The following is a 16,374-nucleotide window of genomic DNA, read 5'->3' as shown; positions in this document are numbered from 1 at the left end:
ACTTGCCTGTGAATTTAAACAATTTCACATAATAGTTAATAGTGTATTATACGGATAGCATGGAAAACATATGAAGAATGTCAGTAGAGACCAACGAGTCGTAAAGTGTTTCGGGCTGTCGTGAAGTGTGGTAAACGGCTCTGTGTCAAAACACGGAACTGGCGCGATCATTTGAAACAGTCAAGGCGTTTGCTTATATTTCCACTTTAATGAGCTCTGTTGTCTGTTTTCCCGTTTTAACCCTCCGATGAAAATATGCTGTCAGGTGCGATCAGAATGGTGATTTAATAATATTGCAGATCTTCACTTTGCATAAACCGTAAGTTCATCGGTATCCAAGGACGCGGTGCAGGTCAGACACTCTCTCTCACACACATAGCGCACTTTATTTAAACTAGTAGCTGTTCTTAGTTTATTAAAACACTTGTATTAGTGCGCAGTTTTGTTATTATCTTATTAGGCACCTATCAATCCTTTATTGTTGCAGTTGGTCATACGATTTTAATGCGTTTTCGTGTATTTTATATCGGATTGTTGTATTGAGTGTATGTTTATTGAAATTTAATGCATAGAGAGTGTTTGATTAATTCATAGACTCAGATTCACTTGATCTGATTCAACTCCATCTACTTGTTCATCGTGTTATCTTTCTGTCTGTCCGTCTAATTCCTTTTGGACTAGACAATGATATAAATGAACTGTTCTGTTAGGATCTCAATGGACTCGAAAGACAATGAACGTGTTTTACTCCTCGAGGAAGAGGTGAGGAGTTTGTCTGAGGAACTCGCTCAGTGCCAGGTATATTAAACTATTTATTATTATTATTATTATTTATTTATTTATTGTCAAATTACTATTTCCTTTGTCTATTCTTCTCTGTCTCAGGCTATAGTGACAGTGGTTTTAAACCATTTTCCCACTACTGCAACAATATACCAATATTCTAAGATAATATAATTTTTTTTCCCTTGCAGTTTATTTATTTATTTATTATTATTATTATTATTTTCCTTTTTGCGCAGTGATTCTAAAACAACCTTGCTTTCAACATATGGACTCACTGTACTGAATACTAAACTCATGTGACTTATAGATCCTGCATATTGTTAAAGCCCCACCAGGTGGTGCCTAAAAACAAATACCTGCATTGTCAATAGTGTCTCAAACTCAAGCTATCATTATAAATAGACTGACACATATTACTAATATATTATAATTTTTGAGCATATAGTTTACTTACAGACATCCTTAACATTGAACCTTAATAACTACTTATTGAGTAGATCAACATTTACTCAGTGGGTTGTCTTTACATACTATACAGCAATAAAAGACTTACTCTGACCTACAGTAGGACTACATCATCAGTGGATGTCGACTGACTCTGTCTAGGTTTTTTTTTTTTTTTTTTTTGGTTGCCTGCAGTTCACAATTGATTTTTCTCCATTTCACTTCTAATGACAAGCGTGTATGTATAAAGAATCACATATAATTTATGTTAAAGGCTCTGTGCTCATCCATCAACTGCCATTAACTGCAAAATGTTTCTAGTGGACCTTAGAATTTTCAGGGAGGCAGTTTTACTTTATTAATATTTGTATAAATAGCAACATTCAATGAGTGCACTCATCCAGTGGGCATTCATGGTCTGCTGTATAGATAAATAATTCATCAATACGACTGCCTTTCAACATATCAAACACCTTCCATTCCATGAGAAAATCCCTGTAATGCGCAGGAGTTGCTCAATCTTCTGATGTAGTGAGCTTAAGTGCTTGTGAAGAGACCACCTATTTGATGGAGGACTTTTCTTAATTTGTCATTAAACACAATGAAGGCTAGGAATTGTAAGATCTCTATTTCAATTCATTTGCACAGTCTCTTTTTCGCACACGCTACTTTGTATGTTTAGCCTATGGTCTATCAAGGTCTGCCTGCACCATTTAGTAAATAATTAATTAGACACTTTTGAAATGGGTTTAAAATTCATGTACTAATTGGACACCAGCAGATTCTACAGGGATTTATGACTTTAATCTTATAATGATGTGGACATAATTTAACAGATAATTTTATATTAAGTTGATCTGGTGTAATTCTGTTTTTTTTATTAATGTCAGAAAATGATGTCTCTCATTAAATGTAATGTAGCTTAAAAATCTTTGAAAGCCATTTTTTTTCTCCCAAAGACACTTTGAATTGTAAGTGTGTCTTGCATGGCTCTCTGCCGCCAATCTCTTCTTTAGGCAACTAGTAAGTTCAGATTTACCCTTGTTTTATTTTTAATTTTTTTGCGCTTTCCTCTGTTTCTGTGTGACATTATGAATAGGATTACTCTGATTTAATTTCCTTTTTTTTTCATTTGTTAGAACAATAATGTTTCATGCATTTGTTTGATCTTCAGTTTCAGTGCATCCTGTGATATAATTTACTGTGATATGAATCTATCTATCTATCTATCTATCTATCTATCTGTCTATCTATCTATCTATCTATCTATCTATCTATCTATCTATCTATCTATCTATCTATCTATCTATCTATCTATCTATCTATCTATCTGTCTATCTGTCTGTCTGTCTGTCTGTCCTTATACATTAATATATGGTTTTTGTATTTGGTTCTAATAGACAGACAAGGAGTTTGTGTGGTCGCTTTGGAAGCGACTTCAAGTGGCCAGTCCAGACCTCACCCAGGCAGTGAGTCTTGTAATGGAAAGGTGAGTTACATTGTAAAGTCACCTGCACCTATTTTCTCAGTCCCTTTCTTCTATTGAATCATTATGCTTTTATATTTCAGACTTGAAATAAATGCTTTTTCTGCCACATGAAATCCCTGATTTGCGAGCACGGTTCTGCAGGGGTGTGTGTTGGGTGGCTGCGCCGTTGAATGTAGCTATGAGAGAACCCGAGAGCAGATGATGATCTAAACCCTCTTATCCTCCACACAGACTCCCTCCCTCTCTTCTCGTCTAGACACTGAAAAAACTCCTCTTTGAGGGATATATACTAGATTTAACATGACTTATGACCCTCAAAGAGGGTGTGGGGAGCTACAAAAGTGGCATGGGAACATGTGGGGGAAAAAAAAGAGATCAAATTTATAATGCCGAATGATTGCCATTGTCATGCCTTTTAAAAGTTATTATTATGATGATAAGAGGTGTAGATAAAGCAATGTTTAGCACTTGGGAGAAAATTGAGGCCACTGGCATGGCTTGGCAATGGCTGTGTGTTTATTCAGGTGCATATTAAATAATTATTTCCACCCCCTGATGAAAGGTCAGAGATATGGAGCATTTTTTTGTGACCAAAAGCTTAAGCAAATGTGTTCCTTGACTCTAGAAGCGATGATAAATAAAAGAGCACCAGCCAAGCTACGCTCTCCCATATCCCTCACGAGCTTCTTCCTCAGGCAGAGGCAACAAACCGAGCTGCTCCTCAAAGAACTGGCAACATGCACCTGAGGGCGTGTGCATATATCAGCATTGTGCCACATGGGATATTGACATGATAATTGTGCTGACTCTGTGAAGCAAAAAGACTACTGGGAATTCTGGCTGGTCTGGTAGCGAGCAAACACTTGGCTTGGGATATGGTTAACATCACCAAGCTTCAAGGCAGTGGTGTTCTCTGAGGAGAGGCCTATCATGTCAGATGTCCTCAGGGAGAAATAGAATGAGAAAGGGTGGAAGAGATTGAACAAGTGAACCAGGGAAAGGAGGATCCCAGGTGAGTGGCGGCTGTTCAAACAAACTCGCCCCAATTGTGATTCTTTTGTCTTTTCCCCCAAACACCTACTAAAGAGGGTTAGATCCTGAAAGGAAAGCAGTGTTTGTGTTTCCCCAGTGAGTGGTGTTCCTGTTTTGATATCCTGATAATTACTGATACCTGGAGACTGGAGTTATATCCCATCATTCCCTGTTGACCCTCTGCGGTATAAGCTCAGAGAATGCGCTGAGTGGTTGAAAGGCAATTTTGCCTGTTTCTTCTCCCACAGCATCTAGTCTATCCTTCAGTGTTTTATCTCCTAACCGAGCATCACCGTTGCATCATCCCAAATAGATTTTCAAATGTGAATGGCTGCAGCATTCACTGAGGCCAGTGGATCGGTTCGCCCTCTTCTGTATTCTGTATTCTGTTACTGTGACAGCCTGTGCCTTTAATTTTGCTCTTTTGTTCAATCTGTGCTGTACTAGAGAAAAGCAGAAAGCTGAGAACAAGGACAGGAAAGTTCTGGAGATCCTTCAAGCAAAAGACTACAGAATCCAAGAGCTGGAGCAGGTACTGTGAGAGCTTTACACAACTTAAACTACACCCCAGCCACAGGTGTACAGACATGCCTGTGGTCTCAGAAACCTTCGTCTCTCCTTTTTTAATGAGCATCTCTGACTGCTTGATAGATCTGCTTGGATGACAGCTAGTGATGAAGCCGTGTTGTTAATTCACCTTTAATCATGCCCCTTAATGAAACATCTGTCAGTCGGCTTCATTAGGAACTCACCAGCAGCGAGTCCGTCAAATATGTCCACGCATCACGCATACTCTTCATTTGTGTAAATAAGATTAGCCATGGCTTGATAACCCATAGCACAGGAGTCTCCAACCTTTTTTTTATAGCATAGACCAGTTTTTGTTTTGACAGTATTCTCACTGCAAGGAGTTGGGGGGTTTTGGGAGGATTGGAACAAAAATTAAATTTACTCGAAATCCTCAAATCACGTCTCTATTTCAACTGCATGCAACAATAAACTAATAAAAAACATTAAAACTCGCCATAATAATCAATGGGAGCACTGGGCTTGTTTCCCTGCAATAAAACGATCCCAGCGAAGAGGGATGGGTGACTGTGAGACTCAAAGCTTGTTCGAGATGGCCAGTCTGCTCCGTAACTTTGTTTCAGTGGCTGTGAGCACAGAAATACTCTCTTCGCAAAGGTATGAAGTCCAAAAAAAAAAAGGAAGTAAACACTTCAGAGCCTTCACAGCTATCTCTGAATATTCTGTTTTTGTTTTAAAGGGGTCATATGATTTGTGATTTCAAGTTTTCCTTTCTATTTGGAGTGTTACAAGCTGATTGTGCATAGATCCCTGAAGTTGCAAAGACTAAAGTCTCAAAAACAAAGAGATATTCTTTATCAAAGTTAAGACTCTGCATCACCCCCATAAAATGGCTCATTCAAACACGCCCCAACATGTCTATGTCACGATGTGGAAATATTTGCGTAATGCTGCCCAAATGTTCACGCAAAGAAAGAAGGTGTGGTTTCAGTAACCGCAGTTAGTGACATACTATAAGTATGTTTTGTTATTAGTTTAAGCATTTGCTATTGACTGTTCAAATGCAGAGTTTTGCATGTCGTGTGTGTGTGTGCGCGCACCTGTGTGTGAGAGAGACAAGGTCACATCAAAGAGTAAGCTGTCTTAACTGTCTGTGGCTTGTGTACTGCAAACACATAGGATAGGAGCTTCATCACTGTGTCTGTCACGTGACTCTGTTCCCCTTTTGGGCTTGAACTGATGGTAAAACTAAGGACATTATTAACTGTCTTTACATTTATTTCGAAAGATGAAGCTCACGATAATGTAAAGGGGCGTTACATTTCTGACGAGCGCTTGCGGTGTTTGGCCAATCACAATGCACTGGGTCAGTTGGCCAATCAGAGCAGACTGCGCTTGTCAGAAGGAGGGACTTGGTAATAAACGACGCATTTGAGAGGGTGGCGGGGCATAGAGAACCTACAGTAATGTACAGTATTTGAAAAATAATGTGTTTTTTAAACATTAAAGCTTGTCAACATATTCTGTTACACCAAATACACAAAATAATGATCTTTAAAAAAGCATCATATGACCCCTTTAATCATTTGCGACCTCAATGAACAGATGCTCTTTACACAGTGGCATGGATGATTTGCGGGGCACGTTTGCAAATGGGTTACAGACCCATTCCTTATCAGTTCTTAGATCACTTGCATTTGGGAAGTAGCGCTCAGACTCAGCAGACTGCAAAGCTATGTGATCACAAATCAGCTGGGAGAGAGAAGGCCCGGGTTCTTTCTTTCCCCAAAGGGGACAATGTTGACAATATTGGAAACATGCCGAATGTGCCCTTTGGCACTCACTGTCCCCACAGTTTCAATTTGGCTTTGAATGCAGACACTTTGTCTGCCAATTTTAAAACAGTTGTCATTCTCCCATGCAATGACAAATTAATTATATACAAAATAAATTATATATTGTACATAAACCAATAATATTGCATTGTTGTCAACATAGGTCAATTCATCAGCCTGCAGTACATAACCTGGCAAAGCATTAACCCTTTCTAACATTTGCTCTTCAATGTCCTCTGCGATATCATCAGTTTGTTAGCTGAAAGTGGAATCTGGCCTACCTTCTTCACCAAACATTTCACGGAAAATGTCTATTGCTGCTGGCAAAATCAGTTCTTCCTCGTTGGTGAAGGGCTTCTTCGCTTTAGTGATATGGTCAGCCAACAACTATGGTGCTCTCAGTGCAGCTACACTTATAGATGTGGTTACTTTTAACAGATGCTGTTGCTCCATTTGTTAACATTTTTTTTTCTGTTCAAAATAATCCAACGGTTTGTATCTCAATGCTGGGTGTTTAGTTCCAAGATGCCGTAGCAGTTTTGAGAGCATTGTTGACTCTAATTTTTCTCCACAAATTATATGTATGGGATTTGGAGCATGTGAATTGCCAGAAGAGACAAACTGTATTTTAGAGATGAATAGTCAATTTTTTTCTGAACTCGCGCCCATAAATTTGGATATTGGCTCTTAAAGGGGAAACACACAATAAATAATACAGTGGTATTGCATATAACCTAGAGTCATTTTGCGTTCTTGCGGCCTGCTAGCAGCTCTTTCACTGCCTGGTACTGGGTTGCAACTCAGTGGTTGGGGACCTCTGCCATAGCGGACCAAGCTGGAACTCACTAAACACCATGCCACGGCTTTGACATCATGACAGCATTACTAATGAAGGGTCAGTGTGTTTATTTTCATAGCAGCAATTATGTTTAGTGTCAGCACCATAGATATAAACACCTAGATGGCATATTAGCAACTATTCCTAATTACAGTTATACGTCTGCATGTCTGCCATATTGGAAAGGTCAAGATCTGCTTGTAATTGCAAGGAAGTGAATGTCAGACAGATGACAGGTGTGCTTTGCAACAGGCTGTAACAGTCCCTTCTTACCGATTTTCACAGGATTTGGTTTGTCATAAATGTCAGATGGTTCTGCATATTGTTGACGATATTAGATTCAGTAGGACAGAGTATTGGTAAAGTGCTCTTCATCAATAATCTGGAACAACAGTCTGATTGCTTGAAAATTTTAATGAAATAAGGTTGTAAACCATAAATGAACCCAACAATTGAAAACAATTAAACATATTATTTTATATATAGTAAATTTGTATAAAAACTTTAATAGTTTCCCATAGTATGTTTGAGACTGTGGTGGATGGACCTTAGATCCTCTAGGCTCTAGGGATAAACCAAAGCATTTAATAATAATAATAATAATAATAATAATAATAATAAATGGCACAAACATTAATGCTATTATATTTTACAAATATTTTCATTTCAGGCTGGCTGCACAGATTTAGGTAACAGGTTTCCTAGAAAAACATTGATTGTTTGTAACATTGTGATTATGATTTACTTATAGCAATATAATAGCAAGAGTGTTGATCAGCATGGTTTAGTACAACAGTTAAACTGCAAGTGTGATATTGCTTTTATACAACAATTCTGTAAACAAAATATTAATTTTGTCTTATGTTTCAGCTATAGCATCGATCTTTAAATGTTGCCAAGCAACAAACCGACTGGAACAGAGTATGTGAGTGGACTTGAGTAACAAAGAAAATTCCCTCTCTCCACTCACTTGGGGGAGAGAAACCCCGATCTGAATTATCCTGAAGCAATAGAAAACACTGTGACTTCTGAAAAAAACTTGTGAGCTAAAGTTAATACAGAGTTAAAAATAACTCTACTTATGCTGCTCACATACTCAAGTTGGGAATGCTACAAAAAATATAAGCAGAGTGATGCAAACATTGAATCATTCCAGTGCTACTATACACAAATATACACTAAAGCACAAAATATATGGCACACCACCAATCACATTACACACCTAGAACTGTTAATCACATTCAGTCATGTTATGGCTAGGAAAAAGGACCATGGCGTTCTTGGTCGGGCACATACTTATTGATGCATCACACATATAAATTGTTAATCTGATAGTAGCATATAAAAATACAGTATAATGAACTATTTATGATAGACTGTGGATTGTATATAAACTAGGTTAAATGACCTGCAGTATATTAGCATTATATAAGTATTAAATATGAAATGTTTGAATGTTTGTATGAAATGATTGTTCTAAGATGGCAGACATGTTGACATATCCAGAGCAACTGAATACTGATGCTGTGTATTGATATGTCTGGTCAGCAGTTCCTCAATATAGTGTATTTTTGCACACAAATGGCCTTTGTTTCAGATTCAGAGCCAACTGTGCACAATTTGAAGTTGATGCTTTAGTATGCAATATATTTAATAGATTAAAAATTAAGTTACAGTTTTGAACAAGTATTTTCTTCTGTCAGGTTTAAGTTGCACTGGCCTGTTGGAATATGACCATCGTGCCCTGTTTGAGAAACTCATTAATAATCAGAATTCTGGGTACCACTCAAAACCACTGGCATTCGTCACATCCAAATTTTGCGCCAAACGAATCCAAATGTGATTAATTGCTTTTTCCTTCCTTGGCTGTGTGATGGTCTGCTGAATCCTCATCTCATCTCTGCATTTCCACACTAACTTTGACCAGCTTTCCTCTCACCCCACCCCCTTCCATTACCCCTCTTCTTCCATTTTTGTAACATAATTAGCTTTCATTTTTGAACTGCGCTGGGGATTTCTAATGCTAATCTCTCTGTCCTAGACCTCTTAACTTCTTTAAACCTCTTTTCCTACCAATTGAGAAGTACTAGGGTTAAAACAGTGCTTGTCTACCTCATTATCAACATTTTGAATTGAGCTACACTTGTGCTATAAATCTCTATTAAAACCTGCATATGCATGGTGCACAGACGGGACATAAGTTCTCTATCTAGAAAGATTCAAGTGATTTCCCCAAACATGGCAATTAATTGCCTCCCACAGCTCAGGGTTATTTTTTGAGATATCAGCGTCCAGTCGACGCAACCCGGTTGATTTGTGTGTTAGCCATAGGAACGCATTATCAGAATAACAGAGATGGTAGACAGATAACTGTGAACGATATTGAGTATTTGCACTGAACACAGAACAAGGGGGTAATACACCCAAAAATTTAAATTCTGTCATCAGTTATATACTCTTATGTTATTCCATGTCATCCCATAAGAAATTTGTTCATCTTCAGAATAAAACGCATAATGTTTTTACTGAAACCTGAGCAATTGCTGTCCCACCATCAAAGGTTCATTCCAACAAAACCTTGATGTGTTGATAAGTTCATTGTAAACGTACTCCATATGAATCAAGCAGTTTAATCCAAGTCTTCTGAAGAGACACATTCACTTTATATGATAAACAGAAACTTCAGAATTTTGGTGTAATGCAGTTTCAATCAAAAATCTCTCAAAATATCTTTCTTTGTGTTTCGAAGATCAATAAAGTTCTTACAGGTTTGGAATGGCAGAATTTTTATTTTGGGCAAACTTTCCCTTTAAGTGTGGAATACATTTCATTTTTTTTAGCCTGCCTTTGCGTTTCATGCATTGTCAAGTGTTCTAGTTCTAGTTCTGAGTTTTGTCAGTGAACTTGTGTATACATGTTCAACACATGGGCACTACACCTATTTTGTGATACTAATTCATCCCCTGATGTGAAGTTTGTACCAGGTTTTCATTTACTCAAAAATGCTGTAACTGAAAATAAAGTTTTATAATTAAATTTGGGTAATTATGGGCATTATGTTCTCCGGTAGTAAACTTTTTTTTGGCAACAAGCCACCTCTCAATATTTCAGCCACACAAATTTTTCATATTGCTGCTCTGTCATCATTTTTGGACACAGTGAATTGCGTCCACACTGCCGACGCGTTTACCTATAGTAGCTTATCCACACTTTTACATGCTATCTCACAATCCGATCATACGGAATAGATCTCATTGGATAAGTGCTAATTAAACCGCAATGATTTTGGCTTTTCAATATTATTTCTTCAGAAACTGTTTACTTAAACAGTGTAGCATGTAACAACTGAATCATTCTTTTAGATTTATCATGTTCTGTTGAAACATCATAGTACAGCACCGCTAATTCCTGTGTCCCACATTTAGCAATACAGGACGAAATGCCCGTGACATGGTTTCCCCATCTCTGTATCACGCAACAGCTGACGCCATTACAGAAACTATTAATGAAACCTAACTCTTAGTCCTGTAAACACTCATACCCAGATTGCTTGTGACTAACGGCTGTCTCTCACGATCACTCGTGTGGCTCTTTAAACAGAAAGTGACGGCACAAGAGCAGGAGATAAACAACCGAGTCCAGCAGTTGTGTGTCAGTGAGGAGGAGTGCGGTCTAATGAAGAAAGAACTGGCAGCTCTGCAGCACAGACTGGGGAATAAGAGTCGACAACTTAAGGTTTGGACAAATTTCCACTGGCACTACTTTTAAAGTGCTGCCTCTGTGTCTGTGACACCAGGAAGAGAGGGAGGGGGAAAAAAAACTGACAAGCCCCTGGAGGCAATTGCCTAAGGCCTCAAAATCCCGGGTCGAGGGCAGGGGCGGGGGTGGTAGTGACAGCATAGCTCGGTAAAGCAGCTAACTTTCTCAATAAATACTTAATGATGGCCGAGCAGAGGAAAGAGTGTGTATGTGATGTGGCTTCTTCTTAATTACCTTCTGATGGGACTGGCATGATTAATTGATAAAGTGAAGATCTGGGGAGGATGTGTCTTTTCAGGGTCTCTCTTAGCAAAGGGAGGGAAGGATAGTGTGGGCAAAAAAGAAAAGAGCGAGAGATCAGCATCAAAGGCAGGCTGGCAGGACTAATGGGCCTGTAGTGGAGCTATTCTCATTAGAGTTGTCATTAGAGCAAAAGATGGTCCCTGCGCCAGGCTACCTGCGTGGGCTTCAGCTTGCCCTGCCAATGCAGGTGTGCTCCAAACTTCCCTCTCTGGCCCTGCCTGCTCTGCCACCCTTTCATCCCAATGCTGCGACCGTCTCTTGCTCTCTTTTCCCCGGCAGGAAGCGAGGAGGCAGGCGCAGGAGTGCGAGGAGGAGGGCAGGCGTGCCCTACAGGAAGCCAGGCAACAATTAGATGCTCAGCACTCAGCCTCTCAGGCAGAGCTGGAGAGATTGCGGGACCAAGAGGCCGTCAGCAGTTCCAGAGTCAAGGTAAGGTCCCCCGCTTCGCACCCTGTTCTCTTTTTTTGCCGCTTTCTAAGCGGGTTCATGTAAATGAACTTGTCTCACAATGCGCAAATGTTAAATATTGATAGATGTGTTCAGGGGGGGGGCGAAATAATGACTTGGTGGGTTAACATGGTCGGCCCAATTTTTCTTTTCCCCACTCAACAGCGGGAATGTACCCCGTGCAACATGACCAGAGCTGTTTTACATGTGGCCCCGAATCAGTCCTACCTGCTGTCGCGGTGCTTAGCGACTTGGGCTATAATGACCTACTACAGACGGAGCAGGAGCTGTTGTTAGCATGTTCCATAGGGCCTCGTTCAGCATTTGTGTATGTTTAATAGGCCTTGTGTCCTCTTGGGTTGAGTGTCACTCAAGCACCTGTGTGATTACCTGCTTTACATACAGATTTGTGTTCATTACTCTCCATGGGGAAGGGCAGAGGCAGGTCTGTGTGGACCTTAAACTCTAACTAGTCCAATTAAATTAGACTGTAGTGGTGCTCGGACTGTGTCCCCTTTCCTCCTGTGCTCTCTGTCTCTCTCAGTGCCCCTGTCAGCACTGGCTAGTTTTTAATGAGGGCTGGCCCGTGCTCTCCCTGGCCTGAGCTTTTGATGCTCAGCATCTGTTTGCTTCTCATTATCTCCATCAGCTCCTGTGATATACTGCTGATAGGCTTCCCGCTTTTGTTGCTCATCTTTTACTTTCCTTACGTTGTCTTTCTTTGTTCCTTTTTACTGTGGTCAAGTTCTCTGAGGTGGTTTGTTGCCAAACGAGAGTGTCCATGATAAAAAACTACAAATAAAGAACAAATAAAAAAAAAAAAAAATGAAAAAAAAAAAAAACCTAATTATGTATGTTTTCATTTTTTATTATTTTTTTCAGTCTTTGTATCCATGTTGGATTTATGTTTCTTTTGTATGTATGTGACCCTGGAGTACAAAACCAGTCATAAGTAGCACATGCATATTTGTAGCAATAGTCAATAATACATTGTATAGGTCAAAATTATTGATTTTTTTTTTTTCTTTTATGGCAAAAATCTTTTTTTATTTTTTTTATTTTATACATAACATTTAAAAGTGACCATAAAGTAAAGGTATCACATTCTCCCCTTGCACCTTTCTTTTTGTATTTATTTGTTTGTTAAAAAATATCTTGAATTATTTATTTTTTAAAAAATGAAATGTTGCTCTGTTATCTTGTACCCCCATTCCATTCCTACGGGGTGTGATATTGACAAAATAGATTGTTGATAATGATAATTAGAACATATTTTGGTGACTGTGTTTTTGTGCTGGTACCTGGATTTAGGCCTGTCGTGGACAGCTGACTCCCAAAGCTGTTCATAATTGTCATAATTATGAGGTGCATTGGTTAGCTCACAGCAGTGACAGAAATAAACTATTTTATTATGAGGCAGTATTTACCTCCTTAAATTGATTTCCAGGGGCATTTTACTTTTATATAAGAGCAATTTCAAACCTTATTAGATGTATGCGTCATCATTGTTGAATTCTTACATTTAATCAATTAATGCAATTAGAATAACAAGATACTATGGGATGTTACCAATCAAATTAAATAAGTATCAACAAAATCAATTTTTGCACTGTAGAAGTGGCACAGATGCCGAATCTAAAGCAGCATTTCAATGTATTAACACTGCAATTACAACTGCATAGATAACGCTATGGGATTAATGTTTTAAAAAAAGAATATTTTTAATATTTTTAAATATGAGATAATTTTAAAACATAAAATTTTGCATTAAGATATGAAACTAAAACTAATGAGTCTTAATGATTGAGTCATTTATTCAATAGATTTGGCTAAATAGTTGATTTATTCAAGAAACAAAGCAAATGACTGTATTTATGAATGGATCGTGGAATCGTTAATAGGTTCAAAAATGCTTATTCATTCAGAAGTGAAACAGCATTGTGTGTTGGTCAGAGATGCACAATAGTTCCACTGTGGCTTTGTTTGGAACTATTTTCTTTGCCAAAATGAGTAAAAACTGACAGTATTGAGAATTATCTGTCTAAAGTGTAACTCACATTACCATATACCACATAACTCATATATTTACTGAACTGTTGAATAAATTCACATTTGCAATTGTGGTGATATTTGAGAACTTTGCTTACCTATAGCATATAGAAATATAACAGAAAAATGTATATGATTCACATGATTTATATATAATTTATATATATTTAAATATAGCACACCACATGATTTTGATTCATTGGACAAAAAGCTTTTAAATAAGCAGTGAAGGAGCTTTGTGATTATTATTATTATTATTATTATTATTATTATTAAGACACAATAATGAATGATTATGCCCTTTGTTCTTCAAAATGAATTTTATTTTAGAAGTTAAAAACATGTTTATCACAGAAAGATACAGTAACTGCCTGCACAGTACAGTATGTATGAATTGTATTTTTGAATAAATTAATAGATCTACAGCAAAAAAAAAAGTATTTCATGCCAATGAACCAGGTGTCAATTAACAATAAATTTCTCTTGCAGAATTTGGAAGAGGAACTATTCAGAAGCAGACAGGACGTGCTAGAGGCTCAGAGTCGCTCAACTGCTTTGTCCCTTCAGCTTTCCTCTGTAGAACGAGAAGGAGCTGATAAAGAACAACAGCTCTGTCAAATCAAGTAAGCAGCACTTACATAGATCTGGCTGAGCTTTGATTAACCCTGACCATATGAGTTGACTGTGATGTGTGTGCATGTTCGTGTCCAGACACGAGCTCCAGGACTTGCAATGTCTGTACAGGCAGAGTGTGGAACATGCAGGAGAACAGGCCCAGCTCATTCAGCAGCTTGAGGGGCTTAACCTGGACACCCAAAGAGTCCTGCGCAGCCAAGAGGAGGCCCACACGGCAGACACTGTCTCCTACCAAAAGGTACAGGAGCGCATCTGTTGTGTGAACTTAGCGCCTGTCCTCACGAGTGAACACGTGCCCCTGGGGGGTGAACTTGTGTTCCAGCAAGGACTTAACTGCATTAACCGAGCTTGTCCTTCACTGTCTGTTTCTGCTGTGACAGCTCCACAGCGAGCTGAGTGTGTCATACCAAGCCCTTTGGCACAGCCAGGAACAGCTCCGCCAGCGGGAAGTAGCCCTCAGCATGCAGCTCAGCCAGAGAGATCAGCAGATCCAAGAACTCCAGGCACAGCTGCAGAGTTTCACAGCCGCCGCGGGGCACTGTGAGGTGAGTCCGTGTGGGGAGCACCATGACAGATTTACATCATGCTCAATGCCCTTTGTATGCAAAGCAAGCTGAATGAGCACTTCAGCAAAACCACACACTGTTCATTTCCTTTTTCTCCTCTTAGTATAACCGCATCCATAATAAATGAAATTCCTTTCAGTAAGAGATGAATGGGAAGAGATGACCAGGAGTTTTTGTTCATTTTTGCAAGACTTCATGCTGTCTGACGACTCCAAAGCATTTGGCATTAACCTTGCTCGAACACTGCCAGAGCTCCTCTCAGCAGATCAGTTATTGCATGTATATATGGCATGGGTAAGATTTTTGTAGGTTTTTATTTTATTTTATTTTATTTTATTTTATTTTATTTTATTTTATTTTATTTTATTTTATTTTATTTTATTTTATTTATTTACTTATTTATTTATTTTATATTTATTTTTTAAAGAAGTCTTTTATGTCACCAAGCCTGCATTAATTTTACCAACAAAAAAAATAAATAGTAAGAGTAAAAATAGTAATATTGAGAAACTTTATAGTTTAAAATAAATGTTTTCTAAAAGTAATTTATTTATGTGATGGCAAAGCTACATTTTTAGCATTCATTACCTCAGTCTTCACTGTAACATGATCTTTCAGAAATCCTAATATGTTGATTTAGTGCTTGTGCAACATTTCTTATTGTTATCAATTTTGAAAACAGTCATGCTGCTTAGTAAGCTGCTTTTGTAAAGAAACAAACACTTTTTCAGGATTCTTAAAAAAAGTAAAAATAAAGGTCAGAAGAACAGCATTTATTTGAAACAGAAATATTCACTTTACTGTCCCTTTTGCTCGTTTTAAGATTTAGTGTTTCATTGTATCCATTGCTCAGCTCAGATTTTTATTTTTATTTTGCTGCAAAGCAACTAAGAAAGAGATTCATGAGCATATCTGTTTAAGTTGAAAGTATCCATTCATGCTTTATCTTCTTCGTAGAAAATGGCCTAATGTGGAAATTATGTCATTTTGTAGCAGTCATGGAGATTGTGCTGAAAATGTAGCTTGAGGAGTAGCAAATAGTTCAGTTAGTAAGTACAACTGTTAAAAGGCTTCCACAGTTGGTCTGTCTCAAATCTGAGATGTTGTAGGTGTAGCCAGATGTGTTCTGTGTGTTTGTACACGTGTGCATCACAGTCAGTCGGCACATCACATGGTTTTGGGTATGCACAATAATCCATGCATGCTTTATGCAGAGTTCCAATGTATTGCTTTGAATATGAAATTGTGTTTACCGAACACATGTAGCAGCTGCCTTGCTGTTTTGTTTCTTAACAGTTTTACCTACAGACATCAAAGTGATCTGATCAGTTATCCCAAGGTGTAACACAGTCAAGAGGGCTTTCTGTTTCCCCGCTATAATTGCACTGACTGGGATGTGTATTCTAGTGTAATCTGAAATTCTGTATCAGCTTCTTCCTGAACACCTGTTAAATTCTAATGCACTGGTTGTTAGAGCTTTATTTTAATTTTAAATGTTAGGAATGATCAAAGTGCTGATCAGCAGAGGGAGCTGAGCGAGACCAGACTTTCATTTGAATAAGGGAGGAGTGATGGAGGAAGGAAACTCCAAGAGCAACAAAAAAGAAGCCCATTGTGTGGCTAGTTGGGACTAAAGAAGAGCTCAAGGGCCAGTGCAGGCCG

General features: G+C 38.3%; 1 protein-coding gene across 7 annotated transcripts in view; it reads left to right on the top strand.

Moving 5' to 3' along the window:
• cntln (centlein, centrosomal protein) overlaps positions 1-16,374 on the top strand; it is a 129,106-nt gene continuing 112,732 nt past the window's right edge. For 3 of the 7 annotated variants that reach the window (XR_006153693.1, XR_006153692.1, XM_042716309.1), the window contains exons 1-9: positions 54-352; positions 711-798; positions 2,631-2,719; positions 4,199-4,283; positions 10,553-10,687; positions 11,294-11,443; positions 14,000-14,133; positions 14,222-14,384; positions 14,527-14,691. Coding sequence is in view for 5 of the 7 variants with exons in the window: in XM_042716309.1 (XP_042572243.1) it covers positions 718-798; positions 2,631-2,719; positions 4,199-4,283; positions 10,553-10,687; positions 11,294-11,443; positions 14,000-14,133; positions 14,222-14,384; positions 14,527-14,691 (1,002 nt within the window). In the remaining 2 variants the exon portion in view is untranslated. Of the gene's footprint in view, positions 353-710; positions 799-2,630; positions 2,720-4,198; positions 4,284-10,552; positions 10,688-11,293; positions 11,444-13,999; positions 14,134-14,221; positions 14,385-14,526; positions 14,692-16,374 lie in introns of all 7 variants that reach the window. The other 4 variants (XM_042716307.1, XM_042716306.1, XM_042716305.1 and 1 more) reach the window with 4 other exon arrangements.

This window comes from Cyprinus carpio, chromosome B1 (assembly GCF_018340385.1).
Source record: "Cyprinus carpio isolate SPL01 chromosome B1, ASM1834038v1, whole genome shotgun sequence".
Lineage (NCBI taxonomy): Eukaryota > Metazoa > Chordata > Actinopteri > Cypriniformes > Cyprinidae > Cyprinus > Cyprinus carpio.
This window is presented reverse-complemented; position numbering and strand designations above follow the sequence as displayed.